Source organism: Drosophila mauritiana, chromosome 2R (assembly GCF_004382145.1).
Source record: "Drosophila mauritiana strain mau12 chromosome 2R, ASM438214v1, whole genome shotgun sequence".
Lineage (NCBI taxonomy): Eukaryota > Metazoa > Arthropoda > Insecta > Diptera > Drosophilidae > Drosophila > Drosophila mauritiana.
Genome location: NC_046668.1, coordinates 19,929,176 through 19,948,577, shown reverse-complemented (window position 1 = coordinate 19,948,577; position 19,402 = coordinate 19,929,176). Strand labels below are relative to the sequence as shown.

The 19,402-nt window shown below is 48.1% G+C and overlaps 5 protein-coding genes across 9 annotated transcripts; all 5 read left to right on the top strand.

Annotated features, from left to right (window-relative positions):
- Positions 1–79: 79 nt before the first annotated feature.
- Positions 80–5,229, top strand: LOC117138424. The gene is made up of 2 exons (XM_033300529.1): positions 80–3,200; positions 3,256–5,229. Exons 1-2 carry the CDS (start codon positions 297–299, stop codon positions 4,480–4,482), a joined length of 4,131 nt encoding a protein of 1,376 aa, XP_033156420.1. The 5' UTR covers positions 80–296; the 3' UTR covers positions 4,483–5,229.
- Positions 5,230–5,560: 331 nt separating this feature from the next.
- On the top strand, positions 5,561–7,566 carry LOC117136589 (esterase B1). Its single transcript, XM_033297562.1, has 4 exons — positions 5,561–5,706; positions 5,760–5,885; positions 5,945–6,168; positions 6,232–7,566. Exons 1-4 carry the CDS (start codon positions 5,650–5,652, stop codon positions 7,511–7,513), a joined length of 1,689 nt encoding a protein of 562 aa, XP_033153453.1. The 5' UTR covers positions 5,561–5,649; the 3' UTR covers positions 7,514–7,566.
- A 155-nt stretch (positions 7,567–7,721) lies between these two features.
- On the top strand, positions 7,722–9,852 carry LOC117136590. The gene is made up of 3 exons (XM_033297563.1): positions 7,722–7,970; positions 8,029–8,810; positions 8,874–9,852. Exons 1-3 carry the CDS (start codon positions 7,889–7,891, stop codon positions 9,015–9,017), a joined length of 1,008 nt encoding a protein of 335 aa, XP_033153454.1. The 5' UTR covers positions 7,722–7,888; the 3' UTR covers positions 9,018–9,852.
- A 1,684-nt stretch (positions 9,853–11,536) lies between these two features.
- Positions 11,537–17,466, top strand: LOC117137274. 4 transcript variants are annotated; one of them, XR_004459143.1, is made up of 4 exons: positions 11,537–11,823; positions 14,588–14,767; positions 15,520–16,533; positions 16,636–17,466. XR_004459143.1 is itself a non-coding variant. In XM_033298642.1 (3 exons), the coding sequence occupies exons 1-3, from the start codon at positions 11,805–11,807 to the stop codon at positions 15,930–15,932; spliced, it is 612 nt and encodes a 203-aa protein (XP_033154533.1). In that variant the 5' UTR covers positions 11,537–11,804; the 3' UTR covers positions 15,933–16,634. The 4 variants fall into 4 exon arrangements, 2 of the variants coding, with proteins under 2 accessions (XP_033154533.1, XP_033154534.1); XR_004459142.1 differs by having other exon boundaries at positions 16,615–17,466; XM_033298642.1 differs by lacking the exon at positions 16,636–17,466 and having other exon boundaries at positions 15,520–16,634.
- A 104-nt stretch (positions 17,467–17,570) lies between these two features.
- LOC117137276 (U-scoloptoxin(19)-Tl1a) lies at positions 17,571–18,793 on the top strand. Of its 2 annotated transcripts, none has more exons than XM_033298645.1 (3): positions 17,571–17,830; positions 17,894–18,043; positions 18,171–18,437. In XM_033298645.1, the coding sequence occupies exons 1-3, from the start codon at positions 17,719–17,721 to the stop codon at positions 18,209–18,211; spliced, it is 303 nt and encodes a 100-aa protein (XP_033154536.1). In that variant the 5' UTR covers positions 17,571–17,718; the 3' UTR covers positions 18,212–18,437. The 2 variants fall into 2 exon arrangements, with proteins under 2 accessions (XP_033154536.1, XP_033154535.1); XM_033298644.1 differs by having other exon boundaries at positions 17,574–17,830; positions 18,344–18,793.
- The last annotated feature ends 609 nt before the right edge of the window (positions 18,794–19,402 follow it).

Here is a 19,402-nt window from a genome sequence, read left to right as displayed (position 1 = left end):
TTAAATTAGGGCCAACGTTGCCAGGTCTTGCTGCAGTAAGTCTGCGGCCTGGCATCACGCTTGGTAATGAAGGCATTGCCGGATCGATTACATACGCGGTCTGGCAGCCCTCCATGCTTTAGCTCTGAAAATGTTGTGAAAAGAAAACGCTCTTTTCCCCATGATTTGCGTCCAATTCGGAAGTGCTAACTGTGCGGGCGAGATAGTGATAATGCCGATCGAGTGAGGACAAGACACTAAACGGGCGGAGCGACTGCGCTGCGATCGCCCCGCTTCAGCAATTGTGTGTGTGTATCATGGACAAGCTACGAAACAACAACAAGGAGAATGCACCCATTGAGTACCCCTACCCACAGACCCCCCGTCCCACCCACGCCGCCCCGTCCGACACGACCCCACTGGAAGCTGGCGAGGATGCGGAGAGCAACAAGAGCACACCCTACTTTACGCCCCTCGAGTACCTGCAGACGTCCTTCGAGTTCCCCTCGCCCACGGTGGAGGTTGGGGGCGGTGTTCCGGGCATTCCCGAGCACGAGGATCAGGAGGAGGAGGTCTTCACCCCCCGACAGTTCACCATTACCAGCCCCCATCCAGCAGCCCACTTCCACCATCCATCCAGCTCACAGTCTCCTACTTTAGGCCGCAAGTTCAAGAGGTTATCGCAGTATGACCGCCGATCTTGCTCGCCGCATATTACCACCTCCAGCGGCGAGGAGCGGCTCAGTGGCCGTGGCATCGACAAGGAGAACACCATGCCCAAGGGCGGGTCAGTCGATCAAGACCTGGAGAACAGCTTGTACTTGTCGAAGAGCGAGCACAACTCACCCACCATCCTGTTTAAGGATGAGTCCTCCACGACACCGGGACTGGAGGCCAGTCGCCTAAGCTACTCCCCGAAACTACTATCCTCCATCAACAACCTAAACGTGTCCGGTTCACCCTTGAACATTATTAACTCGGCCGGCTACAAGAATGGCAACTTCTTTCGCTTCCCGGAGATCGATCATGTCGTGCAGGATGCGCCCATGGATACAGGCTGTTTAGAGGAGGCTACACGCCGGGATCGTAGTCCTGCGTTGGCGGAGCCGCCGGAGCAGCAGCAACAAAAATCGGAGGGGCGAAAGAACCGCAAGAATAAAAATAATCTCACCATTCGAATCACGGACGTGCCCATAAAAAACTCGAGCCAGCCATCACCATTGCCCAAGCCCAAGACACCGACCATCAAGAGCACCAAGGAGAAGGCCCGCTCGCTGGACTCGGCTGCCAACGAATCGGAACTGTCAATCGTGGTGCACAACATAACCGAATCTCATGGAAGTTGCGACGACATGGAGACGGGACAGAGCAATCCATCGACAAGTGTTATTCACCATCACCATCTTCAACAGCCCGCATCTGCTATCCACTCAACATCGCTCTCGCGACTGGATAGTCACCTAAGCTTGGCCAACCAGAGACGAACGCCGCGCAGAAAGTCACCAGGAATCAACACCACTGACTGGCTTATGTACCACCGCAAGCAGAACCCATATCAGGTGCAACCGACACACTGCAGCACCACGACACAAAGCTCCTTGGACTCGGACGCCAGTTTAACCCCCAGTTTGGGGGACTTTGAACTGAAGTCCGCCTGCAGCGTGGACGGCGGCTCGAAGTTTGGAATAGGTGCAAGCCTAGCGCCGAGAAGCGCCCATAAGCACAATCAGTTACTGCACTCGTCCAGCACAAATTTAAAAACGCTTCCCGAGTGCCTTACCCTGGTGGAGTTCTCCTCCTCTGGCGGTGGTCCTAAGGAATCGCCTTTCAAGCAGAAGTCAATGGATCTGCCGATGCCGACACTCCAGGCAAAGACCACAGTGTCTACATCATCGATGAATCTCCTTCAGCGTCGGGGATCCAACCACAGTTTAACGCTCAACCTGCACAGCTCTTGTGGCAACCTAATGAACAGTGGACTAAGTCATTCCAACTACAGCCTGGGCTCAATACTCAACTCCAAGTCCAGCTGTAATTTGGATGCGGGGACCGCCAGCCAAATTCGTTCGGATCAATTGCCACAGTCACATCTACTGGGCAGCAGCCAGGGTAGTCGGCAGGGGTTGTTCAGGAGGCGGGGATCAAATCACAGCATCACCCTGAAGACGGGACACACTACAACATCATGTGGAGATCTAAACTCCATGCAGCAGCTCCAACAGCAGCAGGCAATGCTAAGCGCGGAAAAGTACAACCGACTCAATATGCGAACCAATTCCACCGGCTCGGGATCGGGCTCCGGATCCAATGTACCTACTCCAAAGCGAGGACTTTTAGAACGCCGTGGCTCCAATCAAAGCCTCACTCTCAACATGGGAAGCATACTGGGAGGAGCAGCAGGTACGGAGATCCAGATGACGGACATCGTGCAACCGAAAGTCACGGTTTGCAGTTGTGCTGCCGCCAACCAAGCCCCGCATCAGCGCAAATTCTTTAGCACTGAGAACTTAAACAGCAGCAAAGCAAATAGCCAAAAGTTCTTCGGGCAGGTATGTTTCGGATCTGCATCGGATTTGCAACCCAATCCTCAGCAGGATTCGGTGAGGGAAGATCAGGCCATTGGCACGACGTGCACTTGCGCTGGCACCGTGCGCAACATTATGACGCGACCTCTGTCGCCACAAACGACTAGCGAGGAGTTCAAGATCTACCTGGCCAGCATACAGATGCTGCAGAGCGCCTCCAATCCGCTTAATCAGTTCGATCTTATCCGGCTGAACTACGTGTTCGATCACAGCTACCAGACGAATAGGAACATCATAGAGCAGCCCCCGGTGCTGGGCTCCAACGCACGGGATGTGGAGACGCCCACGGATCTGGTGCCCCCGAGCTCGGAGGACAGTGAACTTCTCGCGTCCTACCAGACAGTGGTCAGTAGGATCGCGCAACCAATACCGGAACTGAAGGAAAACGAGCAGAAGAGAATCTTTCGGGATCTGCACAAGGAGTTCTGGGACCTGCCGCTCAATCACCAAGAGAAGCCCATGGTCTTCGGCTCGCAGACAAAAAATCGCTACAAGACTATCTTGCCAAATGAGAACTCTCGCGTTCTACTCGAATCCGAGTCCAGCGAGCTGATTAGCTTGCTGGGGGAAGTAAAACGGACCAGCTCCGTGACCGCCAGCGAGGACTTGCCCTACATAAATGCCAATTACATCAAGGTAATGGAACTCAGCCCAAATCGAATGAAAGTAATGTATATTTCCTTCATTTCAGGGACCCGACTACGTGTCGAAGTGCTATGTGGCCACTCAGGGTCCGTTGCCCAATACAATCTTCGAGTTCTGGCTTATGATCTACCAGAACACGCAGCGCTACATAAGACGGTGCGTGGATGGGGGCAGCAGCAGCAGTCCTCACGTTGACAGGGAGCAAATCCTGCAGCAGTACTTCCAGAAGATTGTCATGCTCACAAACTTCACGGAAGCGAACCGGCAGAAGTGCGCCGTCTACTTCCCCATCGAATTGAATGAGATCTTCGCGGTGGCCGCCAAGTGTGAAGTGTTTCAGCTGAGTGCGGCTGCCCGGGATTACTTCGATCGGTATTTAACGCCCACCTTTGTGCCGGACACTGTGGTGGCTTCCTCGGATGCGATCGAATATGAGTTAAGTGGCCGGCACATAGGCGTGGAGTCAGTGAAGGTGACGCTGGAAGGGGATCTGCTGGAGGCTTTGCCCGCCCAGGGAAGCTTCTTCCTCATTAAAAACGTCGGCATTGTGCGAAGAAATGGTTACTCGGTGAGGAAGCTGGTGCTGCTCTATTGCATTCGTGTGCCACAGAGTGCTAGCTACCACCTGCAGAAGATCTACTGCTACCACTATTGGTATCCGGACTGGCCGGATCATCACTCGCCTCGGGACATCAACACGCTGCTGGACACCTGCTTGCATGTACTCAACCTTGGAAAGTGTGAGTCGGAGTTTGACATATACGATGACAGCAGGAGCGAGAGGAATGCCCACCTGGCGGCTCAGCGGCTGGAGATCTACCAGCAGGACATCTTCAATGCAGTCCAGCCGCTTCCCGTCATCCACTGCTCGGCTGGGATCGGGCGCACCGGTTGCTTCACGGCCATCCTGAATGCAGTGCGCCAGTTGCGGCAGTCGTTGGCATACTCGCTGACAGGAATGCTCACCAAATCGCTGACCAGCAGCTCGACAGAGGAGTACCATAACCCAACGGACAGCGACAGCAGTTTTACTTGCAACACCATCCGGCACATCAGCCACATTCTGGATCATCGGGAGGCAGGGGCGGTTAAGACGCCGCCATCCTTTGACCGTCTGCCCAAGATGCCGGACATTTTCGTGGACGTCCTGGGCATCGTTTGTAATCTTCGCCTGCAGCGGGGCGGGATGGTCCAGAACTCGGAGCAGTATGAGCTCATCCATCGGGCCATTTGCCTCTATCTGAAACGCACACTGGCGTTGAGGCGATTTTAAAAGAGAGCGAAAACCAAGATCAACAACTTTTTGACGACAAAACGATGGAGATGAAGAACAAAACACCAATTTACTATTTGTAATCACAATTTTTGTGGCCCTTATTTTAATGAAAGCGACCGCGACGGACAAGCAACAAGTAAAACAAGAAACCATGGCTAAAAGAGTCTCGAAAATGGAATATGATGGCATTCTCAGAGGAGGATTGACGGAATGCTTTCAATGTTTGCTAAATATTACTATTACCACATATTCTACATATATATAAATGTTTATTAAGTGTTGGATGTATGTGTGTTAAATGTGTACATAAGTGTAAATGTTTCCGACTTTTGGTGTGAACTATGCTTAAACTAAAGTTAATTAACAATTATTATACCCTACCTTACCTTACCAAAACCATACCTTACCATAAAGATGCGCATCTATACATGACTCGCGACGTTCGTCGACGTCCCTCGGTGAGTTGTGCATCCTGCTTGGAGGCGGAGAAAGCTCAAACCTTTCTCAAGTCGGATCCTACCCTGGGTCCTTCTGACTAAACACCAATTTCTCCAATCCCAAGCGGGCAGCTCGATCGCCGGACGTGGACCAAAATACGGAAACGAGTTCATTTAAAACACAAGATAAAAATTCGATAAGTAACATGGAAACCCATAAATGAACATGTATTTACGTTTATGCAATGGAACTAGTCAAATAAAAATTAGAAACATTTTAAATGTAACCTAATGTGTAAAGTTGGCATTGTCATTTTGTTGTTCTTTACGTTTTTAAGTAAAGGGAAATTGTGGTGAGTTTCGTTTTTGGCATTAATATAAAATTCTCGAGTACTCAAAATTAAATTTTTTAATTTGAGTGTAATTGAATTAAATGTATGTATATTATATTTAAAAAATAATAGATTTTCAGCTCTTGTTATAATTATTATGGTTTATAGTATGTAATCCTTTTTTTTATTGATTAAAATTGGCATTTTAGCCCTTGTCAATGCATTCAAATTCAATCTCAACTATTTTACGACGAAAAGCACTTATGCAGCACCATCTAAGGGTTAAACGCCTCAAACAGCTGATTTCGACGAGCAAAGTTCAGTGTTTTCAGATTCAGGTTTTCTGATAGCCGAATAATTGCCGTTAAGGTAACCCGTAACGGGCTGATTTCACAATGCTTCTTCGTCCGTGTGGAAGACTAATCTTTACCAGGTTTTGCAGCAGCATGAAGGTACTGTGCGCACTTCCAAATCGTAACAAAATTGTTTAATTGCTTGTTTGTAGGTGAAAGTGCCAGTAAAACAAGGCGTTTTGGTGGGCCGGCAGAAGAAGCTGGTCAATGGATTGGAGTACTACAGTTTTCTGGGTGTTCCCTACGCGGAACCACCAGTGGGAGAACTTCGCTTCCGCGTAAGTTTATGATAATCTTCGAGATGCACATGTAACTAATTTGGTACCTGGAATGCCAGAGCCCGCGGCCATTGGAGCGCTTTCAAGAGCAGGAGCTGGACTGCAGCAAGGAGGGCAACGTGTCTTACCAGCGAGATCCGTTTACTTTGGAGGTGGCCGGCTCCGAGAACTGCCTCTTCCTTAATGTATATGCACCTAAAGTCAAAAGTACGGGGACTCCTATACCCGTCATGGTCTGGATTCATGGTGGAGGCTTCTTCTTCGGCAACGGCAACAGTGACTTGTGAATTTTCCAGAGCTGTATATGTTCACATTTCCATAACTAATGGCACTTACCCCCTTGCAGCCACTTTCCCGCCAAGCTCATGGAACAGGATGTCATTGTGGTCACCCTAAATTACCGACTTGGAGCGTTTGGTTTCCTTAGCCTGCCCGAGGAGGGAATACACGGCAACATGGGACTTAAGGATCAACGTCTGGCCCTCGAATGGGTGCAGGAGAACATATCCAGCTTCAATGGCGATCCAAATAACGTAACCCTCTTTGGTGAGAGTGCGGGTGGTTCATCAGTACATCTGCACACTTTTGCCCGGCATGCCAACCGACTATTCCACAAGGCTATCATGCAGAGTGGAACAGCCAACATGGAGTGGGTTTTCCAGAACGAGGCACCTGTCAAGACCCGACGTCTGGCCGAAATTCTGGGTGGTGGTGATTTTGGCGGCGACACCAAAGCACTTTTGACCTTCCTGCAGTCAGAGAAGGCAACACCCACTGCCATTTTGGCTAACACATTGAAGGTCTTAAGCCCCGATGAACGACGACGTCACCTGCCATTTGCCTTCAAGCCAGTAGTCGAGGACAGCAGCAGTCCGGACAGCTTTCTTGAGCAGGACATCATGGAGCTGATGCACAAAAAGGACTGCCTCGGCAGCATGCCAGTGATCATGGGTTACAACTCCGCCGAGGGCTTGGCCATGGTGGTGAAGGCCAAGCAAAAACTGGAGGCCTACGATGATGACCTGGCCAGGTTAGTTCCCCGCAATCTGGTGCTAGATCCACAGGCTCCAGAGGCGCAGAAAGCTGCTTCCGACATACGAGCCTTCTTCTTCAACGGACAGGCGCTGTCCAAGGAAAACATGGATAACCTTGTGGACCTGTTCTCCGACTATCACTTCAGCATGGATCTGCAGCGCGCCGTGGAGATTCACGCTAGCTGCCAAACGCATTCTCCTCTGTACTTCTATCGCTTGGACTATGTGGGCGGTCGTAATCTGTACAAGAAGATCTTCCAGAACGAGGACCTGCGGGGAGTGGCTCATGCCGATGATATATGCTACTTGTTCCAGATGGCGGGTGACGAGACCGAGATGAATAAGGATGACTTGATGGTCACGGAACGGCTATGTGAAATGTGGGCGAACTTCGCGCGCGATGGAAAACCTTCGCTCATTTGGAAGCCAGTCAAGAAGCCGAAGGATGGCGAGCCCATCAAGCTGGACTGCCTGTTAATCGATCGGGAGCTGAAGATGTGCAGCAATCCGGATGGCGAGAGAAGGGACTTTTGGAGGAGCATGTACCGGAGATACAGGAGCGAAAGCTTCGAAGCTGTGAGAGCTAAACTTTAACTCATTATTACTAAGATAAACTAAATAAAGCAATACTCCCACGGTTTCCAACATTTTCCCCAGGTTTGGAATTTGGTTAAATTAAGTTGTATATTTTTACATAGAACTTTAATTTGAAAACATACTTTTTCAAAATAATTTGGTATATTTTGTATTTAAATAGTTTTCAGACCAGAACGGTATATTTTATCAATAATCATAATGTTGGTATATTTCCGCAGACCAGCGGCGGTCACACCACACTAAATGCAATAAACAAATTTCTAACTTATTTTGCAACAAATGCAAAAACTGAGAATCTAGCTGGATACGGTCGCGTGGGAACAGCAAGGATACGCGCAGGACGTGTGGACGCGGGACAAGTCAGGTGCCAACATGTTGGTCAAGTGCGGCATCGGATTCGGGTCACTCTGGCCACTGGCCATGATGGTGGCATTTTCCACTGCCTACAAAAACGGTGAGTGCGTGCATCCTCCTGTTCAGCGCATGCTAATAACCGTTGTTCCATTGCCCAGTTCGACTTCAGGACAACATGTGCTCGGACAAACTGTTCTACACGCTGGCCAAGCCGTTCCGTGGCGACCCGACTGTGCGGCTGGAGTTCGAGGACACCTCCGGTGCGATCGTGACGCAGATGTGGAATTTGACACTGCCCCACGGCCATACGGCCAACAAGATTAAGTACGATTGCCAGTTTAGGGTCGTGACCAGCGAGCGACCGCGACGCGGCATTTACACCATCATTACGCGGCTTAAGTTTCGGCGCGACCCCGTTTCCAAGGAGTGCATCGACTACATTCAGTTCACCAGCGGCAATCGCTCGCCCAGCGAACGCATTTGCACCGACATCTCCATTGATGGCCCGGCCGGACGTCTGATCTTCGATCAGCGTGACCGCGACGTCAACGTGCACATCTTTATCGATCGATCGCGTCATATACTGGGTGATCCCTTGGAGCTGCGCATGGTGCTTACGGCACACTCGGAGTGCCAGTTTAATGGTGACTTCCTTTGCGAGCCCAACGACCAGTACTCGTGCATTTCGCGTCACTTTGTGCGGGACAATATCACCAACTGCCTGTATCCGTGCCGCGACGAGGGCACCTGCTTTCATGACGCCATTGTGCCGGAGATCGATACGGCCAATGTGGCTATATCGGCGCTGACCTCGCTCATCTTTACCATGGTGGGCGTGGGCTTCTGTGTGTGGATCTGCTGGAAGTATTGGAACTGCATAACGGTGCAGCAGCGGGCGCACGAAGCCTCCGCTGCCCGCTTCCATCAGCGTCGAGTCAGAGTGAGTATAGCGTACTTCAAGGATAAGTCTCCATGCACAACTAATGCCCAACCACATTTCCAGTCGGATGTGCCCACCATTGAGCTGCCACCATCGGTGCACTACGATGATAGCGTCTTGCACGAGCACGATACCCAGCAGCAACAGCAACCCGCCACGCCAAAGGATCTACCGCCCAGCTATGAGTCCCTGTTCCCGGAAAGATAAAGATCAGTGACGGGTGTCGCTCCGCTTTGTGCCAGATCAGCAAGTACTTGGTATCGCACACTTGTTGTATTAGTCCTATTAGGTAATTGAATCTCTATCTGAACCGTTCAGCAATCCATGTAAATATGTTAGGACTGATTTTATGTTTTGAGATTAGCATTAGCGATCAAACATCTTTCTCGATGTGTTCACTTTGAACCAAATTCCAGAAAACACTCCCCGAGAATTTCCACAGTTTTACTGTTGTACATATGTATAAGTTTTATATTGTTCCACTCTCCGTATTATTTGAGTAACTGTATTGTAATTGTTAAAAGCGCCCTTTTGGCGAATGCAAATTGTTTACTCACTGATGAAATCTCACTGGTATTAGCGTACTCAATGAAATTATATCAATTATTTACCTAAGCATCAATTATTTATAAGCAAAAGCAAAAGCGAAAGCCACACAGTACTAGTCTCTGTATTAGCTAGCGTAAATATTCCAAGGGCCAGCCAGGACTGGGCCGAGCATTCCACATAGTTGTACCTGTTTCTGTACTGCATAGATATGTATATGTTATGTATTTGTACGCATAGAATACCACGCGCTTGTAGATGTCTTTGTTGTGTGCTGGCCGAAAGTGTCAATTGTTCAATTTCGAGTATAAGATGTAGGCGCACACGCTCACAAGATAATGTACGAACTACAGTATTTACTCCACACATGTAACTGCAATGTAACTGAAAGTTCGGGCTAGTGGTCAGTAGGTCTTAAGCCAATTAACTCATATGTATACACACGCAACTCACTCAAATACGTATATTAACTGATAAATAAACCAACTAAATCTCAGCAGAGCGTGGCGAAAGTGCGGCTGGGAATTACCCCACTCTTCGCTGAGCATCCCCAGTTGCAGGGTGGCGGTTTCATCACATGGTGACACACATCGTGAATCAGCACGTGCCTTATCCAATAACCTGTCGAACCGGCAAACCGATCCCCCGCACCACCAACTCATCTGCCCAGCAATCGGCGTTTGGTCACGACTAGAGGAACTGCGTTACTGCCACTGCGTCATATCGTGGGCTAATCAATGCTGGTCCGCTTACTGCTCCGAATTAGATTTGCCTTTGCTACCAACCATGTATGTATGTACATCATCGTGGATGGATCGCGTTGGATGCGGCACGTGCTGGGGTCGCCTGGTCGTTGACTCGTCACAATTGACCAAACTGGTTATTGCCATCGTAGCTGCGAGACAATTTGCTGACCAATCTGTGCCCCCGTTCAATGTCGGCCCACAATTGTCCAATTGCCTTGGAGTCGCAGTATGCCATTCAATTAGCGAATGTGCAGCCCTCTTGGCAACCGGTAGCTGCTCCACGGATACATCTCTATATATAACGCCCAGGTGCCAATTATAACACGCACACAAAAGAGCCGAGCCGCTCGATCGATCGACCGCTCGATCTATTCATCAAGTTCAGGGTCGAACTCAAATCACTCCGTCGCTCATAGATTGGCCTTAATTCGTGTCAAGCACCCTGATAAGGAGTTTGACCGCTCCACCATCCATCCATCACCCGAATCGCGGACCCCTGGGGGATCCTAGAAATTTCACTCCATCTTCTTCTGACGCCTCCACTTGGTCGGATCGCGAAATTCACACAGCGTATTAGCACCTCGCAGAGGGGCGTGTAGGTGTGAGTTCACGCCCAAAAATAACCCTAAGCAGAGCAGAGCAGAGAGTTCCTTGGGCCACTTTCGCAGTTCTTTAAAGCATGCTTAAGCTTTAAAAATAACTAAGGTAACTAAGGATCTGCGAACTGAGGTGCGGCTCATACCTTAACCGATATTCGTGATGTTCTTAAAGGTGAAAAGGCAACATTTGTTAATTTAAGCGCGCATGTAAGACCTACACACAAAGGGCATAAACAACCAACATTGATTATAATTTATTAGCGTTTCTTATCACATTTTCCTTATCAGCGACACATTGTCACTTCTTTAACATTGATAATTTTACAGCCCACAATGATATTTTGCATAAACTGCGCAGCAAGAAGATTATTTTCGTATAGCAAGATCAATATTTAGTAACTTTGGATATGCAAATTATATATTAATTTTAAAATTCAATGGTTTTTTCATTTATTACTCATGCTTTCTATCCGCGTGGTTACTAGCCGAATTAGTAATAAAACCATTATAAAATTAAACTTTGCTTCTTTGCATAAAGGAGGTTTTTATGAAACCATCCTAGTCGGAGAACCCGAACGGAACCACGTTCTAATCATTCATGGGCTTGGCGGTGGCAACGGAGCTAGCACCTCCGCCTCCAGAACGCATTGTTTGATGTTTTGGCCAGCAATTATATACGTTGCTCTAACCAGTTCCGCCAATCGCTGGAATCACTACTACACTTTCTCGCCCGGCGGAGAGCGAGTGACTCATACGCACGGGGGGCCACACAAAGACGCTGGCAGCGATGGAACCAACAGCAGCAAGAGCAGCTCCGGCTAAAAGCTGTCGGCATGGCGAGCGACGCGCTCAGTCTGCGACACACAGTTGAAGCTGAAAGATCGATTCGATACGGCGGTCAGTCCGCATCCGCATCCAAGTCAAGTCCAAGTCCAAGTCAAGCCCAAGCCCGCCTCCGTTCCCAATTGCCCGGTGCAGTTCTCAGTGAAGTGAACGATTTATGGAAATTCATTGATTGCAATTCAAGCCGACAAGTGTGTGAACCAAAAACAAACAACATTCCGAGTTACCTGAGCGGCAGTAGCAACAGCCGGATCCATACAATGTGGCCCATTATGATAGGTGAGTCTGGGACAGGCCTTCTCTGGATACTATACCTGTGTATATATCTATGTATTAGCATATGCTAATTATGCGAACGTGAACTTCCACAAACTCTAGCTGATTGCAAGTACCTACACATACCGATAATGCTCAATAGCAGGGAATGTTTGTGTGGGAAAGGTATTCCTTATGGTACGACCAATTATCCCATGGAACTAGTCGTTCTAAGCTATGCTTAAAAAAAAAAAAAAAACAGGAAATATCACTACTGATTGCTTAATTCATTCTTGGCGTAACTGGTGACGGTTTGCCTGGCATTAAAGCCTCATAAATATTATTAAACGGTCGATTATGATTAATGGATTGCCCCTCCAAACAAACACAATCGAGACTTGAGCAGCTGTTTATTAGTTTCAGTACAAAGATATAGTTTCCGAAGAGCAACTGAGCTTCTACAAGCCTTAAAACAATTTTCTTTATAGCTATTAAGCTAGTGTTATCACACGCAATTACCATTATAGCCTGTGGCGTCTGTTTGAGGAACTTCTGGCGTCAAGACCATATCATCTTGGGCCTCCATCCAGACGTCGTAAACCAGTTAACGATGTCTTTACGATCCCCTCATCTGCTAAGCCCGTTAGATAAGATGTGATAGCCGGCATTAACCGACATGTGATCGCCCCATAAATATCATCCAAGCGAATCAAAGTAAAAGCCCCTCGTTCCGTTGACATTTCACTAAAGTGGGACTTTTAAAGGGGGGGAGCCTGCGGTTACTCGACCTGCGATTTTCCCGCAAGTTATGAAAACCGGTTAAACCAAAGTCACTGGCAAGCCCCAAATGCTAATGATAAACGGCGTTATTATGGTGGGGCGCTGTACTCTACTCCCAACTAAGCCACCCAACTCGGGCATAATGGCAACCCCTCACGGAAATTCCCGAAATTCGATTTCTTGAGCGGAAAGCGGGTTCAAGGCGCTTGTATACATTAGCCGAGCGAGCAAATGGCATGCGGGCCAAACAATACCAATGTGGATACCATATCCCATATCCCATGTCCAATGGTCCGTTTGCACAGGTGCCACCGCAGCAGTGAAGTGGAATTGCTGACGTTGACTCCAGCACGTTTTGCCATTAGTGGCTAATTAGAATTTAATTGCTAATATTTTGTTGTGCCCGCTTGTTTTTCCACTTCCACTGGGTTCGTTTTGTTTGGCGTTCCAATGGTGTTTGCATGCGTTCCTTTACCGCCGCCTTATCACCACGCACCCGACACTCTATAAATAAGCGAACCCACCCGATCCACCAGCGCCAATTACCCGCTGTTGACTGGAAACTCTCCCCCAAGAATAACCCGCAGTCAAACATTAGCTTTGGCAGTTATTTTTAGCGGCCACATATCAAGTGCTTTAATCTAGTTTGCGGTGCTTGCAGAAGTGGAGCAGGGTTGTCCAGGTCTGCTCCTAATTACCTGGTTACATATGCAGTTAGCTCCGGAGATGCCTTTCGGTCTTATCAGCGTGGAAAATATTTGTTTTCGACTAGCAGAAAGATTCCACATCTGTGTTTTCACACATGACCATTTGGTCTAGAATCTAGACTCTAGATGAATCCAAATGTTGTCAGAAATTAGCACGACGATTCCATTCAGCTAATTTTTTTCCACACGAGAGTTTCCAACGACTTTCTCGACCCTAATAAAAGAATATCAAGTGATTTGGGAGATGAGGTGGTACTGCAATTCATTCACCTACCTTTCGTATCTATTAAGCAATTACATTTTTTGGCTAGACAACGGGGCGTATGAATAATCTCATAGTCAGTTGCGCAACTTTCCCCTGGACAGACACTACAAAAATTGCTCATGGAATTGACCAGCTGTCGCTCTCACCGAGACTCGTCACATTTCCAACCTAGGTCAACGATTTCGTACGACCGAAATTTCATCAGCTGGGTGGTGAAATTGATAGCGAAGTAATGGGCGCGCAATCAGGTAATTACACGCAATTGACAGGCGTTGTAAAGATACTTGGTCTCAAAATAAAGATGGTGTGCCGTGTGCGACTCCAGCCATCCATCCCGTTCCAAGAGCGAACGCACCTTCGATGGTGAAATATGTCCGCCGCCAAAGAAGTGTGCAAACTTGGTTGCCAACTCATCGAATGGGCTTTAAATGAGATAGCCATGTTTTATTGGCGGCAGCTTAACGGGCTTTTATGGTGTTTGTGTTTGTGATGGGTGCGTTAAAATATTTTGCAAACCGCAACCAGGAAGATAATGCCCGCGCATTGTGGGCGGACTAACACCTACCCCACTAGCCGCAGTAACTAGAGATCTTCTCCAGCCGTATCAGGGCTGGAGATATACCCAAAAGCCGTCACAGACACCGGGTCGTCATTGAGGGCCTTATCGTCAAGTGGCTTTTGGCCGTAAACCTAGTCGCCCGATTGGCTGAGATTATTAAGCGATCCATTTACGGGGGGAAACACCCTGCTGGCACTGGTTATATTTAGATTCCTTATCAGTCGCCGATGAAGATGTTTGACTTGATCACTCCCACCTGGAGGAAGATCCGTTCGTTCGCACGCCGCAGAGTGGCGATGATAAGCTATCAGTGAGCTCACCGCTCTGTCTTGATTTCCTGATACCATAATATCGCTAATACAGCTCGCCCGCTTCGCTCCGTTCCCCTCCCTGCCGCCCTCTTTCCGATTCAATTCGATTCGATTCGTTTCGGTGCGGTTTGGTTTGGTTCGGCGTGGCCGTTTTGTTTCCTTTCAGTTATCATCGCCAGCTCGTGCTGCGTAGACGGCCAGTCCTATCTCTTCAGCCTGGAGAACGTTCTCAACGAGTCCGCCCGCCCACTGCCCTACAACCTGACGAACGCCAACGGAACCACCGAGGTGGAATTGTTTCCCGACACCATCTCGAACAACACGCGGATTATTGTCTACAAGAACAGTGAGTATCTGAAGGATGCAATACTAAATGCAGCTAGAAAAAGATACTTTGAGTAAATGGTTCTATTCAGAAACTAATATAGCGATCCTTGAAGTAATGTATTTACAATCATTTCTATTTCACTTAGACTGTCAAAAAAGACTCATCCACTTATTTTTAGAGTCTTATCAATGTTAAAGAATAAATTAAAGTGATTTATATCGATAAGGTTTGCTACAAAACGTCACTGATTACTTTGGTAGTAGAATTGACTTGAGTACAGTGCAAAGTAAAAGTAAAGGAGATCGATTGAGCAGGCCATTTCAACTGCCATAAACATTTGTAACCCTTGTAACACTCGCCCACCGGTTATATCTTAATTTCAGTGGACCCTTGAAACCGGCAATCAACAACAATTCCCGTCTAATTACTGTATACCCGCCACTGGGGTTAGCCCCTATCAATGGGCCATTTAAGCCATTAGCGTAGTTCGATGACGCGACAGTATTGCGAATCGAGCAGTTTCGTCATAAAGTTTATAGTACAGACCCACAATTCGTGACTAGAAGCACAACACCACCAACTGATAACTTGATGTCCGCCGGTAAACTTTGCTGCTGGGATGAAATTCTAGCCATTCTAGTTATTTCCATGTAGAGTCAGAGTCTGGGCCTTAGGTTCCAATTAGAGTGGGGAGATTTGTCTATGTTTTGGCTGCAATATGAACCCTATACTAGTCACGATCCCAACTAATTAATACCTAACACTTTCAGCTGTCGTCGAATCGCCCAACGATCTGTCCCAGACGGCGATGGATGTGATCACTATTGTGTGGTATGTGGCCACGTTCCTGGCCCTGGCCGCCTTCTTCATGCTGATGGCCTGTTCGGATCGCAGATGCCGCGACATGAGGCGTCGTCCCGCCGGAGGTCAGTCCACCGAGGGTCTGCGGGCACCACCCACGCCCTCGCCATCCTACAGCGAGTTTGCGCCTCCCAGCTACGATACGGTGATCAAGATGCAGCACGCGGCCAAGACGAGCGTGTTTGTGATACCGTTCAGCAACAAGGCCGGTGAACTGGGTGCTCCACCGTCGGGTACGCCGCCCCCAACTTCCAGCCCATTGCCAGCCGCAGTCACCTGCGATGTGATCATCGTCAATGAACTGCAGAAGTCCGCTGACTAACCAACCGATAAGCCGACGGTGGATCCCTGGATCCGGCCTTCCTATTCCGACTCTGTGATATTTGCTGTTTATGGCAAAGGGCCAAGTATTAGATGTCGTAAGATCCCCACAAAAAGACTGACAATGAAAGATATCTGTGTGCGCATATGCATTCAAATGCCAGTTCAACTGAAAGTAGATGATTAAGTAATTAAGTCAAATAAATCATAGCCATATCGTAAATGATTCATCCAACGGGATGTGTGCTCCATGTTTTCCAAGAAGTTGGCTTTCCAGTTAATCAGGGGCTTAATGGGGAATATTCAAAGTTGGTGGTTGTCTGGCAACTTGCTTGGCAAAAGCTTTCGAGCAAACGGATTCCGAAGTCCAAAACCATTTCGATTCGCTCGGCTAAAAGCTTTCGGGCGAAACGAATTCAAAACTGATTACTGATAAGCGTTCTGATGGTGACTTAAACTTGATGCGAACGGATTGGGATTGACAAGGCCTGAAACTGAACCCTTCACTCAGTACCAGGTGATCTGGAGTTGAAGTGCCTGCCGTGAAAACATTGTTTGTTTGAACACTGCGCTGGCCAAATAATGGAGCAAGTTAAGCAAACGTAAATAAGGCACTTCCCTCTCCCATTGCCATTTGGGTGCTCAGGGTCAGGCGTTCGGTTCCATTCATTGATCGATTCCAGTAAATTTCAATTTCTTTCCAGCCGCCGTTGTTTAGATCGGGTGAAGGTAACATCTGGCCCAAAACAGACCTGTTGTTGTTTCTGGGGCACAGCCAGCACACCGCGTATGCGTAATATTTCGATTCTTCGGCGTTTGTTTACTTTCCACGCACATAATTCACACAAATTGTTTTCGAAAATTACACAAACACCGCCGACTGAACTGAGCAAGATGATAGCAAGATGTTTGTGCCAAACCAGATCGGATTGCAGTAAAATCACGTTACGCCCCGCTCAATGCGGTTCTTGCACTTGCGCCCGCTCCGCGCCGATGGTCGTTGATTGCCCCGTTGATTGGTCGCCCGAGTTGAGCGCTTGATTGTGGGTCCATTCATTGGGCGATCTCCACTGCACCGCGAGAAACTTCAAAGCTGTAACAATCTTTTAATAACTGAAGAGCTCGCCATTCAATGTTTTATCCTAAAGATACCCTTGATTTGTATACTAAATGATGCATTTTGTTTTTTATATCACTGCTGCTGTAAAACGAATAATCCTTACATTATTGTTTTCTTTTAATGTAGAAACGCGTTTATGGATGTGTAAATATTAACCACTGATAAGTACAAGCTAACAACAACAATAATCATAACAACGCACTCTCATTTTCTCTGCGTGCACTCAAGAGCGTTGCTGATTGAAGCGGATGAAGCCGAAGCCGATCGGAGTTGGCCAATTTTCTAAACTCTCTCACGGTCTTCAATTGAACGGCACTTCCTCGACTTCCTCCCGTCGCCCCCGCCCTCTCACACCCGACGGCCCAATCTTCCGCTCGCTCCGTCTCTTTCTCTTTCTCCGCTTCTAGTTGTGCAAAAACGCTCGCTCTTTCTCCCTCTCGCGCTGTTGCTCTCCCACTCTCCGTCGGCAAGTAATTTTTCGTTGAAAAGCCTCTGTGGCGTAATTAGCTGGGATCAGTTCAACGCTAACCGCGCCATCGAGAGGAAGTGGATTACTGCTGCCCAGCTGCCAGAGTGAAGTGCATTGAAAGCATAGCGAATCAGATCGAAATTCTAGACGTATCACGCATACGCCCGGTAGTACAACCGAATACCCAAATAGCCGAATATGTCGCCGAGAAGGAGCTTGCTGTGCTGCCTGCTGGTGAGCAGCATCCTGGTGCTGCACCAGGCTCAGGCCAACATCGAGACAAACGATGTGAATGACCCCAATTACTACAGTAAGTGTGCGATGTGGATCAGGCGGCCATAGCGAACTACCACTTAACCCATTCAAATCGCAGTGCTGCAGGGTGTGCGTGTGTATCCCAATGACCGACAGTGCGTCATGGTCGGAGGACTGTGCGTCGCGGAGTCGGACTGCATCGAACCCACCTCGAACAAGGGATTGTGTCCCACGAGTGCCGGAGAGGGCGTGGAGTGCTGCTACGAACGTGAGTATATTGCTGGCTCTCTGCTGTGTGTACCATCCTGCTTAAAACCTGCAAAAACCCCAAACAATCCCCAAAATATCCCAAAAATATCCTAAAAACCCGCAAAATATCCGAAAACCCCCATTAGTCCGATCAAACCCAAACCCAACGCCTGCTTCGCACCGCTAAAAATCTAACCACAATCAAATTGGCATCGTTACCGAATTACCCGAATATCGCCACTAACCCCCGACAACCCGATCCATTCTGTGTGTCCCATCGCCCTCGAAAACGTCAAACGTCATCCCATTGCCGTTGCAGTGCCGGTCAGACCAGCGCCCTGTGCGGAACACCTGGGACAGTGCATGGACCGTTGCCACCAGAGGCTCCTGCGACCCGGTTTGGATTGCAAGAATGGCCAAGTCTGCTGCGTCCTGATTTAGTTATACTTAACCACACCACACACATACCCGTGCAGAGGAACAGCATAGCCAAATCTTAACAAGTTGGGCAAGTCAGTGTGACAATTCGAGACTTCTAGAATTTTCGAAAAATATTAACATTAAATTGATTTGAGCGCTGAGCGGATTAAAACTAATTTGGTTGTGTCTTTCCTCTGTACACACACACACACACACCGTACATAAACATGTATTTATTTAACTATATGTATATTAATTATATTGTACGAATAATTTTGTATGACATCTTAAGAACCCCAAATCTACCCACAATGTGAAATATTTGACTGCTTCCAATAAATGCATTGTAAATATTTTCCAAAACAAATCTCTACTCACTCGAGCGGTCACGTATCTGAGGATTATGTAAGTATGTACGTACGGGTATGATCAGCTGACCGCCCCCAGTTCTGATCCGCTTATCATCTGGAAGCTCGGCCGTCACGTGCCCCAAGTACAGTTGGGTGATCGAAGTGCCCCGAATCGGGATCGGGATTGGGAATGAAAACAATAGCCGCATCATCGACAAACTAATTCCAGAGATGATGGGTCAGTGTGAATCACACGATGAAGATGGCAATTGAAAACAACAGCTTATCGCTCCGCCAACATTCAATGTCAAGTTCAAAACACGAAGATCAGTTCGATCCTTGGACCGCCTGCTATAAATACAGTTTGGAATATTTTCCAAACAGTTCTCAACCGAAATAAACGACCTTGCCACGCATCGCAAAGATATAGCATCCACGTCCATGTGCCGCGCATGCCTTGCTTTTCTGTGCTCCCCGATATCTGTTTGTATCTGTATCTTTCGGTTTGCATGATTTCATTGCTAATGTTTGGACGCTTATTCCACTCGGTTATTTATAGTTGGGCGGTCGGCCACTCGACGGGGTCACTTAAGTTTAGTTCGATTTGA